The sequence below is a fragment of the Gadus macrocephalus genome, chromosome 14 (assembly GCF_031168955.1).
Source record: "Gadus macrocephalus chromosome 14, ASM3116895v1".
NCBI classification, from domain to species: Eukaryota; Metazoa; Chordata; class Actinopteri; order Gadiformes; family Gadidae; genus Gadus; species Gadus macrocephalus.
This window is the reverse complement of record NC_082395.1, coordinates 8,033,734-8,048,672: the sequence shown is the minus strand read 5'-3', so window position 1 is coordinate 8,048,672 and position 14,939 is coordinate 8,033,734. Positions and strand designations below refer to the sequence as shown.

The following is a 14,939-nucleotide window of genomic DNA, read 5'->3' as shown; positions in this document are numbered from 1 at the left end:
GGCTGGCTCTGGCCGGTGTGAAACCAACTGGTTCATAACTGGGATAAGGCTGGAACCAGTTTTGAACTGGCCCTAGCACCAGCCCGGAACTGGCTCTTGGTTCTTTTTGGTGTGAAAGGCCTATAATTGACTTCACAATTGTATGTATTTCAAGAGTCAGTTAAGTGAGAAAGTACACCACAAGAATACAGGTACAGAAGCAATGTGTGTTTGTTCGTTGATTTGTGTGGAGCTCTTAAATGTGTGTCATTTGTAAATGAGGTTTGCGCTGTGCTACCTTCTCTGACATAGCCTCCTCAAACTTATGGTTGAAGAGACACTTGTAGACTTTCCCTTCGCCGGCCTGGGTCTGTGGAGAACAGGATGGGAAGAGAGAGGGTTATTTTAAGAGATGAGATGCTCATCAGGCGAGACCTTAAAAGAGAAGCATCGAATCAGATACAAATATTTAAAACATAATTAGTCATTAACCGAGATACAGTGTTGATGCCATGCATCGATAGCAAATCGTACATTCAGTGGCCATTGCAAAATTTATTCACAGTGGGATTTTGTTTTGTAATACATTTGATAGGTAAGACTTAGTGGAAGTGTTAAGTGATGAGGTTCCTTCATAGATTTATAAATTGCATTTAGTCACTCTGTAAAACTGTTGTTCATGGCGAACAAGTGAGATAACAGCTCTGCAGAGCTGTTTTTCCATTCTAGGCTGCTGCAGAAACAAGGCATTGCAAGATGGGGTTGGACACATCCCTAAGTAGATATAAAGGGTGCTCATTTCATGGAATTATACACTTGTTAAAACATACTTTGATGATCTCTGCCAAGCCCGTTCCGCTCGATGCCACTAAATTCTACACACTGCCAAAAAGCCTTTAAAAAGACAACAAATGTGATAAGGAAATAAATAGACACCCTAACTAACTACGGATAAAAAACAAGCCAGCAGGCCAGTGTGTAAGGCCACCGCCTGTGGTGCAGCGATACTCTAAAAGAGGACGCGTACGTTCTCACAGAAGCGCTCGCGGTCGTCTCGACAGGAGAAGTAGAGGTAGCGGTCCAGGTGGAAATCGTCCGACGACAGCTCTGCCACCCGCATGATGGCCTTCTTACAGTCCTCCTTGATGGGGTTGGTCTGCACCTCCTGCTCCGCCTCCCTGACCAGGGCCTTCTCCAGGCAGCCGATCACCTTGCCCTGGGAATGGACGTCCTGGGTAGGAGGCAAGAGGAGACGGGTGAAGCAAAAGGGGAGGGAAAGACGGAACATGGATTGGGAAATTGAAGGACAAAACGGGAAATAGACAAGGAAAAGTAAAAGGAAAGGTGAACATATAAACAATGTCTGAAGCGTGCATCATAGCATCACACACATACAGACACTCATTTAAACAGTGAGAGATACAAACACAGAAAACCATCACAATATGTATGCTCACCTGCACAGACCGAACACAGATCCAATCATAGACACAAACATTCCCAGACGCACGCGCAACCCCCCCCCCCCCCCCCCCATCCCCTCCCCCCCATCGCGGCTTACCTTCTGTCCTACATTGACACTGCCGCAGTGCATGGAGTTGATGTCCTCTTTGCACCTGTCCATGAAGCCACAGATGAGGCGGTAGTCACTGAAGATGATGCTGGTCATCTTAGTGATGTACTGGTTGCACTGGTACTCGCTGATGTTGGTCCGGTGATCCACCAAGCAGGACACCAGGAAGCCCTTCCCCCGCTCCTCCTCGTTGCACTCTTTGATCTGCGCACAGCGGGCCACAATACGCACGTCAACGTCACTGAGCTCCGATTTTTTGACTGATATATAATATTTTCCATATTAGTTCAAAACTATCCTCAAAACAAACGTACAATAAACTACTGAAGATGGCTTATTGGCATGTCATCCCCTGTTGAAGGATAACTATCTTATTTCAAAATGTCGTCAGGCCCTTATCTTTTATTTGGCAGGTTTATCTTTCATTTTACAAAGTCATTAGCATACATCAGAATATTGGAACGGGTTCATCTACCTTAGCTGTCACATCCTGCTCATACACATTGCAAATTGTGAATGCAAGGTCAAAACGTCGACATGAAAAGAGCTGTGCACACAAAACAAAGGACTACGGTCGTCGAACCTAGGACTTTTAATTGTAGCCCTATTGGAAGGCCGAGGCCAGCCCTGGACCATGTGATGCACGCACACGCACACACACACCTCTGAGAGGGTGCTCCGGCACACCTCCGTGGCCACCGACTCAAACTTGGGATCCATGGTGAGATTGAGTTTGTAGTTCCACAGAAGCTGATGGATAAAAGAAAGAGATGAATGCATACAGAAGGATACATCTATTACAGAAGGCAGAGTTGAAATTCAAAGAAATCAATTACATCCAAACTCTAAAGACATTCATAGATTTTTCCCTTTGCATTTTTCTGGACTCTTTCCGGACTTGCCTCTACTTCTCCCTTGGTGTTTCCAATTAAAAGGCCCTTAACCCCTTGTGCATTTCATACCTCTCCCTCCCACACTCCTTTCTAGACCAATCCTTCCCCGTCATCTTCTAGCGCTGTTTCCTTCCACTCAACCAATCTTTATCCAAGTCCAACAATTTCTGATTTATGGCTGCAAGTGCGAGTGTGTATCTATATATAGATAGAGATGCTGATATGGGTCTGTGTGCCAGATATATAAACGAGTGCTTCTGTGTGAGCGCTTTGGGCTCTGTTTGCTTCTTTGCATGTGTTGAGGTCTCATTTAATGGGACACGTTAATGAACCTGTCTCAGAAAAACCTTCAACCTCAGTCGTAAAACCCAGTACTGAAACCCCGGCTGGGTCTGTGCATCTAAAGTGAGTAAGTAAATCATTGAAATGTGTTGTCGTTGCCTGCAGGGGTTACTTACATGGTTACAGTCTGCGGCTAGCTCCATTTCCTACAAAGTGAGGCAGAGAGACAGGTAGGTAGAGAGACAGGGTGAAACAGAGATAGAGAGGCAAGTAAGAGCGGGAGGGGTGAATGGAGAGAGCCAGAGGAAGACAGAGAGAGAGAGAGAGAGAGAGAGAGAGAGAGAGACAGAGGTAAGGGAGTTAATAAATACAAATTTGGAGCAGTTTGAATACAGCTGACTCACATAGACTCAGTTTGTCCACACACACACACACACACACACACACACACACACACACACACACACACACACACACTAGATTGGCAGAGAGACCGAACCAATAGTTACACTTGCTCAACAAAGTTGAGCCGCAAGTACTAGAAATTGTGCAACACACTGAAGGATAAGGGCAGTAACCAAGGTGCTGGCGTCACGGCAATTGACTTGCGGTCTTCAGTCTATCCGGCCTGTGGTCTGGTGGATGGAGGAAGGGACAAAGGTTGACATGACGCAACATGCTTCACTTAAAACCACCCATCGGAGGAAAACAAATCACCAAGACTTCGGGAGGGTTTGAGAGGGACAGAGTGAGCATTGCTAGGTGAAGGGAGAGAAAGAGGCGGGAAGCAAGAAAGAATGACAGAGAAGGATTATGTGGAGAACTAAGTGTCATATACTATGTGTCTCCAAGACTCAAAACAAGCAGGTTTTATCTGCTAGGGCTGTAGTTGCATAGGAGCCAAACATACTAAAAACAATATTTCTCCGCTTATAGGTTTTGCAATCGTTAGCCCATCTTGTTAATCCATCCACATGTATAGATAGATGGTTTGGGATACAGAAAATCGCCTGTATTTTTACTGTAGGAAGACAGACTAGAAGGCCATCCAATCATTTCATTAGGGCTGAATGAAATTATTAGAAAGGCTTATTAAAAGGGATGCAACAGCCACAAATAGCAGATCGTTTTTTTGATAAAGATTTTATTTTTTTGTTATTATTGTGAAATATATTGCCTTATTTAGCTTTAATGGTAGGTAAACTAGGTCAGGTTCATCCCAGGCAGGAAGGACCCTCTTAGCTGAGATCTTCCTCAGCAGTTGGTTGCAAACAGAAGTAAGCAGGTCTTTTGGTCAAATACTTCAGCAGTCAGCGTTCATGAAAGACTAACAGATATATATATACCGGTGCAAACGCTTCCTCTTATTCAGTGATGGCCCTGGGAGACATGACATGAAACCGCATACAGTAGCAATATACGAACATTAGAGGTGATAAAAACCGTCCTTGCAAAATAGAGGACCGTGAAAATGATCTGGTATGAGCTAATTCATTATGGCATTACATTGTTCTGTGAGGATGAAAGGCCGGCGGAAATAGAGCAGGCGGTGAGCAGTTTGGGATGATCAAGCCTATCTCATGGCCGTGGCTAAGTGGGCTGGGGCTGATGAGAGTTTGAATAAGCAGTATGGCTGCAGCTCTTCCGTTAGAAGGGGCTCCTCTGAAAGAAGACCAAGCCCACTGCACAATGTGGAATCATTCACTTTTGGCAAATGTCACACGACAGAGACTGTGGAAAGGTCTGCTGCATGCATGGTCGTATATAGCCGACAGATCTCACATCTCAGTTTGATAAGGATTTCCGGGAGACACAGGGCAATTCTATCAAATTAGACTGACACACCCACACTGTTCGGAATCTCATACGGCGACAATAGCTATGTGACAGCATGCATCTTGGCGCAGCAATGGTGATGCTGCTGCCCTCGAGATCACAAAAAAACACTGTGGCATCCGGTCTCTGCAGGAAGATGTACTCATTTGCATGCATTAGCAGGGCAAAATAACCATCACCATTTGCACGACCACTCCCAAACACCATAGCACAGACTCCTGCTATCCAATCTAATTAAAACGATTTAAAATCGAAAAAAAAAAAAAAAGTGATGGCCAAAGTCCAGAGACAAAACTGTGTAATGTCCCATCCCCTAGCTAATGCCTAACATAGTGATTCTCAAACTATATTTACGAACGTATCCCTCTAGGATATTCTCAAATCGGTCTGGCTTGCTTCTCTTCTGTTCAGAGCGTTGATCTGTGCGAAGGACGAGGAGGAGTATGAATCAACCAGCTGATGCCAGAGACAGAGAGAGCGCCTCAACATGTTCTCCCTCTGCTGTGCTATAAACACTGTTATTACACCAAACCAGCGGCATGATTCAGACCTTCGGGAAAGCACAGGTGCGCAACACGGGTTGTCAAAGTAAACTGACATGGCCGACTGGGAGAGTGTCCCAGTCGCTGGTTGACGCTCAAATCCGGACTGCTGCGAAACCACCATATATATACACCATATCATCCGCTGAAGAAGTAAGCAGAGGAAAAGGTGCAGGGAGACTACTAGGCTACTTCACGCGGTCATTTGTATATCAAGTGGAGGCTGCTATCCTTGGATGAGGATGGATCAGTTTGATGTCAGCCTTGAGCGCCTTTGAGGGCCATTGTAAGTGATGCAGCAAGGGCCACGTCATGGAGAAATGTAAACAGACGGACTGAATTGCTTAAGGGGCCCAAGGGGGGGGGGGGGGGGGGGGGATGCGACGCATCTCCAAACTTTATTGATGAGGTCAGGATTTCACACAGTCATGATTTTAGCTCAGATGAGGATGGCCCTGGTTTGAATATTCTGCAAAGAGGCAGTATGTGCAACATGTGAGTGGGTGCATGTGTCTGTGTGCGTGCGTGTTGACGTGATGCATTATGTGTGTCCATGCATGTGTGCATGCATAAGGGTCTTCCTGTCCCCACCTTCTCCACTTCTTCAGAGGACGATATGATATTTATAGATGTAATTTACCTCTTCGTCAGGCCACAGCTGCTACAGAGTCATAGCAAAGTAATTATTCCAACAATTAAGGTCCTGCCTGGAGCCAGTGCTGCACGTCAGCAGCGTTGTTAAGGGGGTGGTGAGAGTGCCACCAAGACAGAGGGAAATAGATGGCCGGAATTGTTGCCAGGCGCTCAAAAAAAAAGATTCCCCAAAGGAATGTTAAGACCAATGTGGATTGATCGCTCATTGAATGGTGTTTGAATTGGGGAAATAAAAAAAAACTGTTATGATGGCTCCACAGCGGATTGGATTTTAGGGTGGGAGTTAGCAAGTTGTCAACAACCAACAAGCAGAACACAAGCATTAGCCCAGGAAATACGTGTGCTTTTACAGAAGTAAAACGCAAAGCAGACAGACCCTCCCATTCATACTTTTTTTGTTGAGCAGACAAATACACAAAGCACCTATTCATGAAAACACTCACCTATCAGTACTCTAAAATGTCTACTCAACCACAAATATGGGTGGCACTGAAGTAACAGTATTCATGAAAAAATAATTAACAAACAGCATCCACCCATTTGGTTTTACAAGGCCATGATGCAACCAATTGCCATCTTTATTGTATCATTGCTTTGTCAGATAATATCACAGACAGACCACTGTTTGAAAATATGAATGGGACCACTATGACAAATCGAAGAGCTGGCACCCTCATCTCGTCTTAGCCTGCCCAAAACATTACAGATGATCCCGATACAATGGTGCTGTCCAAAACTCGAGCTGGGAACACTACAAGAAGGTTGAATAAGGTTTTGACTTGGCAAACACCATGATTCTGGACTTCTGGCTAGTGAGTCAAACACTGGTAGGATCAGAGCGAGACTGCACAGGAGAACATACTTCATGAATCAGGTCCAGACTGGGACTCAACAAGTCTTCATGGACCTTATGATGGCTCAATTGTGATAAAAATGTGCTCAATGCACCAGAATGGGATACTGTTAATATTGTGATGCACCAACCCCTTTGAATGTAGCGGAAGAGAGAGGGGAGGTAAAGAGAAAGTTGATAGAGTAAGCAGAAGTGGTGACTGGTGGAAAACACGGAAACAGAGAGTTGCTTGGTGGAGGGATGAGACACTGTTCAGATAGTGACCCATGATGGACACCATTTCGAGGGAGAAGATAATCGTTAATTTTCTAGATTTATAGCGCGTGAAGCTGACGTTCATGCGGCGTAATATAAGTCCACGATATAAAGCCGCGTGTTCGTCACCTGACATGGACAAAGATGTTACAGTCTATGGTTAGTGGTTACTTCGCGGTAGACTGCCCGGAACTCTGCGCCTACAGTGTTTACAAGATCGTCACTTGACCTAAGCAGAAATGTGGCTGTCCTTGGGTTACATTATTTGGTGATCTACAAATAATCATGAGCCGTCTTAACTCGATCTGGTGCTCAACCTAGCGACTACAATCGGTTAAATAATACCACTATCCTTCCAATTCACTAATGTACTCTGAATCCTAAATAGCAATACAACCAGACACCAAAACCATTCAGCCTTAATATACACAGTACTACTGCGCTCCAGAGACAGATCTCTCTGTCGCATTGACAAGATTACACTTGTTGTTCTCTCACAGAGACCATGTCCAACCATGCCTCGTCCAGCTTGGGCATGATAAACAGGCGACACACCCAGGGAGAGAGAGTGGGAGAGAAGGTAACCACAGCTTGACACAATCCAGCAAGGAGACTCCACCCGCATACCTCTTTACGATCCTGGAGACACTCCAGCACAGCCAGGTTGTTGGTCCAGGTGTGCTTGGGACACAGGCGGGACAAGTCCTCCCGGCAGGCCTCCTCTTCGGCCAGCTTCCAGCCGGTCGTCCTTCGAGGCTGGGAGGCCGCAGCGACAGGGACATCCCTCGGCGCTGCTTTCATTCCGGGAGGGTTGGGTGGGTCCACGGGGACGTTAGCCATAGCATTATTTTGTGTTTTAAAACCTCGAACGTTGCAAAAGATGCAAAATGAAACGAGCGTCAACAACAGGAGCTGCTGAGCACGTCTGTACGCCGCCATCTTCGGAGTGATAACGTCCACTGTAGCTAGACGGCAGCACTGAGCCGCTGCTGGCAGGGCTCACCTAGAAATAGAATTGCTAGAAAGACACTCTCGGATTCTAGCAACTAGAAAGACCTGTGTACCACATATATTCTATAAATACATAAACATATGTATCATATTATGTTTTGGAATTATGTTTTGTCTCATTGAGAATCAAATATCAATTTTACATCGGAGACATAGCCAGCATTACGGCAAAACAAAGTTGAACCCTAAATTAACATATTAATTGAGTCACATTAATAAAACATTTGCACACAAATAACCTGGATTATGCATGCATACATTCCCCCCTAGTTTTAGAATCGTTCCACTTCTATTTTTGGAAGTTTAAGATCAGTCTGCAGGTAATTCCATGCTGTGTGTGCGTAAAACCTAAAAGCTTTAATTCCCAGTAGGCTACATTTGGGAACAATAAATAGCTCAATATAATGAAAACGGATATTGTATTTACCATAGGCCTATTTAAGGTTTCAAATAAAAGAAAGATACGTACACATTTAGAATTGTATATGCAAACACAAAGGTTTTGCGGTCTGCACAGGCAATAAACATATCCGTGTCTGTCTGTCTGTCTGTCTGTCTGTCTGTCTGTCTGTCTGTCTGTCTGTCTGTCTGTCTGTCTGTCTGTCTGTCTGTCTGTCTGTCTGTTTCTGTACCAACAGGGGGCAGTGCAGGGTAGGAACCGACAAGAGCTACAACATATATCGATATATGGTCGATAGGGTTTACATGTGGTCGATAGGGTTTACATGTGGTCCATAGTGTTTAAATGTGGGCGATAGTGTTTAAATGTGGGCGTTAGTGTTTAAATGTGGTCGATAGGGTTTACGTGTGGTCCATAGTGTTTAAATGTGGGTGATAGTGTTTAAATGTGGGCGATAGTGTTTACATGTGGTCGATAGGGTTTACATGTGGTCCATAGTGTTTAAATATGGTCGATAGTGTTTAAATGTGGTCGATAGTGTTTATATGTGGTCGATATTGTTTAAATGTGATCGATAGTGTTTATATATGGTCGATAGTGTTTAAATGTTCTTTTCCCTCACTCTCCACCTCATCCCTAACTCTCCACCTCAAGCTGGTGTGTAGTGAGCGTTCTGGCACCGATTGGCTGCCGTGCATCACCCAAGTGGGTGCTACATGGTGGTTAGTGAGGTCCCCCCTTCACTTTAGGCGTCTTTGAGTGTTATTAATTATTATTATTATTCATGTTTAACCTCTGTTTTCCTTTTATTCCTAGTCTGTTTTACATAGTTTTGAATGATGACTATATGCTCTGTAAGGTGACCTTGGGTGTCTTGAAAGGCGCCTCTAAATTAAATGTATTATTATTTATTATTATTAAGACACCATCCAAACTGCCAATCAATTGCCATATTTGTTCTTCTTATAAATTACATAAAATATATAATCTTACCAAACATTCCACATTTACCAAACAAGGAATTTTATCACATTTACTTTAACTGCATTTATAGAACAAAGCATGAAAACACACTTTGCAACAAAAATGCCATCTGAAAACACAGAGACGACAATCATGTCTAATATGAGCGGTCATCCTGCTTAAGAACAAGCATTTACAGGGTAAAAGGTTGTATTTTATTTATTATTTTCTATTTATTTATGCATTTTTCCATATTAAAATTGGTTAAATTAAATCCTACAAAGTAATATCCACAAGTGAGTAATTGCTTATTTTAAATGACCAAAAACAAAATAATGATATTCATTGTATAAATTTGAAGTGTTTGTGTGTGTGTGTGTCTGTGTGCGTGAGTGTGTGTGTGTGTGTGTGTGTGTGTGTGTGTGTGTGTGTGTGTGTGTGTGTGTGTACGTCTGCATGTGTTTGTTTATTTTTTTTAAGATGAAAAAATGTGTGTCCATTATAGCCATACTATTCCCGAACGCAATGTAAAGGTTTTATTTCTTTTAACAATAATGTTATACAAAAATCCCACACAATAGAATTGCAATCTTCACACAGTGGCTGCACATTGTCTGTACTGTAGCTTGTAAAACCCTAAGACCGCAATAACACTATATCCCATATGAGGTGCTTTGCAGGGCCCGGGCCCCCGGCTGTTGTTCCCAGTGGGATTGGGTGGAGGAGGGACATCACTGGGAGCCCTCGCAGGCCCTCGTTGCCACCGGTCTGGCGTCAGCCGTCTGATGGTGACCCTCACTGTCTGGAATGCAGCAAAGAAAGAAACATCACACAGACAACTGCTGCCCTGCTCACTCCCTCCAAAATAGAAAGTCTTTGTGTCTCCTCCTTAGAAAGGTATGGTGCAGGATGCCACAGGCCCATGAGGAAAAGGGTTTAGGGGAGGAGGGCAGTGTGCTGAGCCTCCATGTGAATATAGGGCTTGGATCCGAGGGCATTGACCATCTCTTCCCCTCCACTGATGGACTTTCTTCAGAGCAAGATGTCGGAGTAAGCTTCCCCTACCAGCTTCTTTTTCATTTTTATTTCTTACTTAGAAAAAGGGAATTGAAATCATCACAACAATTGTTTATTCATCTCTGGTTCTGTTTTCCTCCGTAGGAAGAAGGTGTCCAGCAGCCGGAAAAGCAAACTGAAGGTCAGTAATAAACACATCACTAGATATTACCAGGCTAGTCAAAAGTATAATATAAAAACAATAAAGGTCCACTTTGTATAATTGAGTGTCATCTAGCGGTGAGGTTGCAGATTTCAACAAACTGATTATGTTTCTCAACAAACAGAGGCCTTTGGCATCCATAGTGTTTAGTCTGCATATAATTATGACTATCTGTTATATGTATTGATTATTAATCTTGATAGCAGTCGGCACCACAATAACTGATTATTTTAATAACATAACGGTGTGTGCAGTACCCCTCTAAAACATGGATGCATTGAAGAATAAACACCCACTTATCATAATCTCCCTCATCAGAAAACAGGCTTTTGCTACACTTTTTAAACCTGCGTTTGAAGTTTGTGAAACTCCATTCTAATTTACCCCTCTAAACGTATGCATCATTTTGAAAATGACACAGCCTAAGCTTTGCCTCACTGGTTATATGAGACGCATCCCAGAGAATGTTAAGCTTCTGTGATCCTATAGTATTACGCCACGGTGTCTGTGTATATGTGTGTGTGCATGTGTGTTTTTTTGTGTGTGTGTGTGTGTGTGTTTGTGTGTGTGTGTGTGGCGCTCCATCTTGTCAGAGGTTTATTTTGACAAGATGAGAGAGGGTTAAGCTTTATACATAATATCGTTCATTATAATGCTCATGATGGTACTGAAAGCTCTTCATTTACACTTTAATTGAAAGTTGATCATTGAGCATTTTGTTTAGTCTTATTAATCATTTCCTTTTCATTGTTATTCTCCTCTTACAATGTTTTGTTTATCCATGTATTATGTGAAGTGCTTTTGGTTGCATTTATTTTCCAGAAATGTCTCTTTTAATAAAGTTTGATTAAATGTGTTAGCCCCTCATTCATTAGGAATAATCAGTATAATTACTTACTGAAACGTCATTGACTATTTCATCCAACTTAACCCAGTGTAACTTTCTTCTATACCGTACTGTTATTTCCTGAGGCATTAATGACCACTATATGGAGATCTGTGGTTTGAACATATCTGACTTTTGATGTGTTGTTTGATGCTAAACATGATGCTTATTCTGATCTTTCAGAGCTTGTTGCTTCAGATTGGCCAGTCCATGCTGGAACAGGAATCCCTCGAGGTGGAGAGAAGGAAAATAAGTTACATGGAGGAGAAGTGCCCTCCTCTCAACTTCCCTCAGTCTATGCTGGAGCTCCAGGTAATTTGTTTTTTAAGGGTAACTTTGACAAACAGGATGTTGATAACTCATATTACCGTCAATGTATCCAGACAAGGCGGCCAAATTGAATAATGGCGGAAATATGGAACCATTCTATATTCTAACTTGTGGTATTCTTGAAACATTTAAGTGAAAATTGTGCATTTAAGAATTTGAATATAAGAAGTATCGACCCTCATTAGGAGCTCTGTGAGAAGCTTCACAATCAGATCGACCTGGTGGACGAAGAGCGGTATGACGCGGCGGGAAAAGTTTCAAAGTCAAGGATGGAGGTATGTTTGTGCATATTTAACCACATAAGAGCTCTTCAGTGCCGCAAATTGTTTTACAGCAAAACCCTAAAGGATGATAGCAATCTGAAAAAAAAAACTGTTTTTATGAAGATGCTATTTTTGATAAAAGTCTTCGCTCAATCATTGTTGTTGGGCAGATTGATGACCTGAAGATGGTGGTGCAGGATCTGAACGGCAGGTTTAAGAAGCCTGCTCTGAGGAGGGTGAGGATGTCTGCCGAGGCCATGGTGGCCGCCCTCCTGGGATCCAAACACAAAGTGTCCATGGACCTCAGGGGTAACCTCCAACAGGTTAAGAGGGAGGTCAAAGAGGAGGTGGGTACACGTACACGACATTTACCCCGTTACCTATTACCATGGCAGTCCTAATATACAAAAGATTCAATTCAATTCACTAAATGAATCCCCTTCCAACCATCCATCCTTGCTGCTGCTACTCCATCTCTCCACTTAGGGAAAGGGTCAACTAAGGCAGCCCAGTTGTCCCTGTTTCTGGCCAGCTGGATACAATCCCTCTAACATGTCTTGGGTCATGTTCCGGTGCCCTGGGAGCATCCTTAACAGAGCTTCCATCGTGAACAAGATCCCAAGATACTTGAAGTGCTTGAGGAGGATAAATTTGAGCATTTAGAACCCCCCCTTCCCCCTTCTTGAAGATGAGAACCACCAATCTAGTTTGCCAATCCAAGGGCACTGTTCCAGAAATGCATGTGAGTCTGTACAAGTGTGTCCACCAAGACAGCCCAACAAGCTCCAGAGGTATCTCCGGGCGGATCTCTTCCACAGCGGTGGCCCGGCCACTGCGGAGCCTCCCCACACCCCCTGTGACTTCTTCCAGAAGAGCTCCCGGCCTCCCAAGAGCCTCTGCCCCAGCCTCCTATAGGGAGGGCACTCAAGAGATTCTCAAAGTGCTTCAACCTCCTTCCATCTCCTTCAACCTTCCGACCATATCCCCGGCAAATCAGCGTTCCACCATCTTTGCCCTTGAGCTTGGCCACTGTCCCTCTTTCCTCTCCTGAACCTCCTTTGATGCCAACTAATCGTATCTCCAAACTCTTCCCACACTCTTGACCTTGTTTCTGCAATCACCCCTGCCCCGGCCTTCCTTGCTCATCGATAGCTATTAGCATCAGTAGCCTATGGTGCTGAGTCCCCAGTGCAGCACCATTTCATTGACATTGGGACATTGCCCAACAGGCCATATGTGTGTCTGGATCTTCACCCAGACCTGTTTACCTTAGGTGACCCTACCAGGAGCATTTGCTCCTGACGACATAGCCCTTGAGATTATTAGAACTTACAAGCCCTAATAAATGGTTAAATACATTCTGATTCTGTGTTGTAATCTTTTTCTCAGGAGAAACACACTGGAGACTGGCGAAAGAATATCGAAGACAAGTCTGGCATGGATGGAAGGAAGAAGATGTTTGAGACAGAGGCCTAAATGTCCCAAATGCCTCATTTGAATGCAGTTGTGGAACTGATTTTATATTTTCACTTTATATTGCTGATCACTTTAGATATTTCTTAACCAATATGTATTAATTCTTGTTGGTTCCTATAAAAAAATAAAAAATATGTTGCCGTTGCTTTTTTCAGAATAATGGTATTTTAAAACTCACAAACCATTAACTAGTGTTTCTGCTAACATTGATGACAAAATCATCGAAGAAATAGAAAAACAAAGATAACATATCTCTCTATCTCACACACACACGTACACACACGCACACACACACACACACACACACACACACACACACACACACACACACACACACACACACACACACACACACACACACACACACACACACACACACACACACACACACACACACAAAGACAAATAACCAAGAAGGGACATAATTCATATTATACTCAAATGATATTAGTTATGCTCTATTCTATAGGATTTCCCATAATTGATATGTGTAGAGATACATTTGTAATCAGTATAATAATACTTTGATCTTAACATGTTGATATTAAGGAAACATTTATTAATTTTAAATCTGTAAGAAGAAAACAATTTATGCATATTTAATGTTATAAAATAAGCATGGACATTATATACAAAGTTTAATTGTAAAAAATATCTTTGATGTGAGCTGAATTGTCATCTTAATGTTTACGAGTAGTTTGTTTAGCTCATATTGTGTGACCTATCTAAATCCCACTAATCCAGAATTTGTCCAGTAATGAAGGCTTTCTCCCTTGTGACAACTTTGCACATTTTTCAACTCTCCTGTTATGAGAGATTAAGGTATTCAACTCGTAAAGTATATAAATCCTTAAAACCTTGGTCGATTATCGACCGCTTTTATTACAGCCCCTGGTTTTGTCAAGATAAATGTTTTCCTTTTGTCTACCTTATTCCATTTGTGCTGTTCTTTCCATTGCCTCGATTGTTTTAAATGATGTGTTCACGTCGGATTTGCAAAATAGTGAACCAAGTGTTTCACTTAAGAAATTGGACCATAAATTATGAAGTTTAGTTCACGGCGGCCCAAAACCCTCTCCTGTCCAGCCTCAAGCTCAGTTGGAAACACTGAGGAATCAGTCTGCTTTCGTGTTGTTTAGTGAGTTTACCCCTGTCGCCTTGGAAACGATTTAGCAAAATGTGCGTTGGAGAGTGCTGGCCTCTGTAAGGTGGGCGGGGCAGCAGAAATGGGGGGGAGAGTGTGTTGGAGTATAAATCTGTGTTGGCTAAAGCTGCCTGGATGACTTAATGTTCATCTTGTGGAGGCCGACCCAAACAGTGAATGGAATGAAGAGTCATCCTCTTTGTTTGCAAATTGGCAGAGTTAACAGCCTTCAGACAAAGAGTGTATGTTATTTGGTGTAGACAGTGACATGAGATTGAAAAAGATAGTAAAAAGCAAAAGTACAATTAATAAACAATTAATAAACAATTAGAAAAATGGCAAACAATTAGTAATAACAGACGGGGAAAGACAGTGTGCAT

General features: G+C 43.0%; 2 protein-coding genes and 1 long non-coding RNA gene across 5 annotated transcripts in view; 2 read left to right on the top strand and 1 right to left on the bottom strand.

Moving 5' to 3' along the window:
* Positions 1-7,841, bottom strand: part of LOC132472158 (Golgi apparatus protein 1-like) — a 28,556-nt gene extending 20,715 nt beyond the window's left edge. Inside the window, exons 1-6 of one of the 2 annotated variants that reach the window (XM_060071637.1) lie at positions 7,495-7,841; positions 2,904-2,933; positions 2,216-2,302; positions 1,541-1,756; positions 1,007-1,210; positions 278-349 (exon numbers count right to left, since the gene is read on the bottom strand). In XM_060071637.1, the coding sequence (XP_059927620.1) occupies positions 278-349; positions 1,007-1,210; positions 1,541-1,756; positions 2,216-2,302; positions 2,904-2,933; positions 7,495-7,806 (921 nt within the window). In that variant the 5' untranslated portion in view covers positions 7,807-7,841. The remainder of the gene's footprint in view (positions 1-277; positions 350-1,006; positions 1,211-1,540; positions 1,757-2,215; positions 2,303-2,903; positions 2,934-7,494) is intronic. The other variant, XM_060071636.1, reaches the window with a different exon arrangement.
* LOC132472161 (uncharacterized) lies at positions 6,821-7,746 on the top strand. Its single transcript, XR_009529028.1, has 2 exons — positions 6,821-7,026; positions 7,368-7,746. It is a non-coding gene; the product is annotated as an uncharacterized LOC132472161 (long non-coding RNA).
* A 2,196-nt stretch (positions 7,842-10,037) lies between the features above and the next one.
* Positions 10,038-13,831, top strand: LOC132472157 (troponin I, fast skeletal muscle-like). Of its 2 annotated transcripts, none has more exons than XM_060071634.1 (6): positions 10,038-10,291; positions 10,403-10,439; positions 11,545-11,658; positions 11,862-11,951; positions 12,110-12,286; positions 13,329-13,831. In XM_060071634.1, the coding sequence occupies exons 1-6, from the start codon at positions 10,263-10,265 to the stop codon at positions 13,413-13,415; spliced, it is 534 nt and encodes a 177-aa protein (XP_059927617.1). In that variant the 5' UTR covers positions 10,038-10,262; the 3' UTR covers positions 13,416-13,831. The 2 variants fall into 2 exon arrangements, with proteins under 2 accessions (XP_059927617.1, XP_059927616.1); XM_060071633.1 differs by having other exon boundaries at positions 10,045-10,291; positions 11,530-11,658.
* The last annotated feature ends 1,108 nt before the right edge of the window (positions 13,832-14,939 follow it).

Coding starts and splice junctions, on each gene's coding strand:
- LOC132472157 (XM_060071633.1), top strand. CDS start 10,263: ATGGACTTTCTTCAGAGCAAGATGTCGGA. Junction 10,292..10,402: donor CTTCAGAGCAAGATGTCGGA/GTAAGCTTCCCC, acceptor TTTCCTCCGTAG/GAAGAAGGTGTCCAGCAGCC. Junction 10,440..11,529: donor GCCGGAAAAGCAAACTGAAG/GTCAGTAATAAA, acceptor CTGATCTTTCAG/AGCTTGTTGCTTCAGATTGG.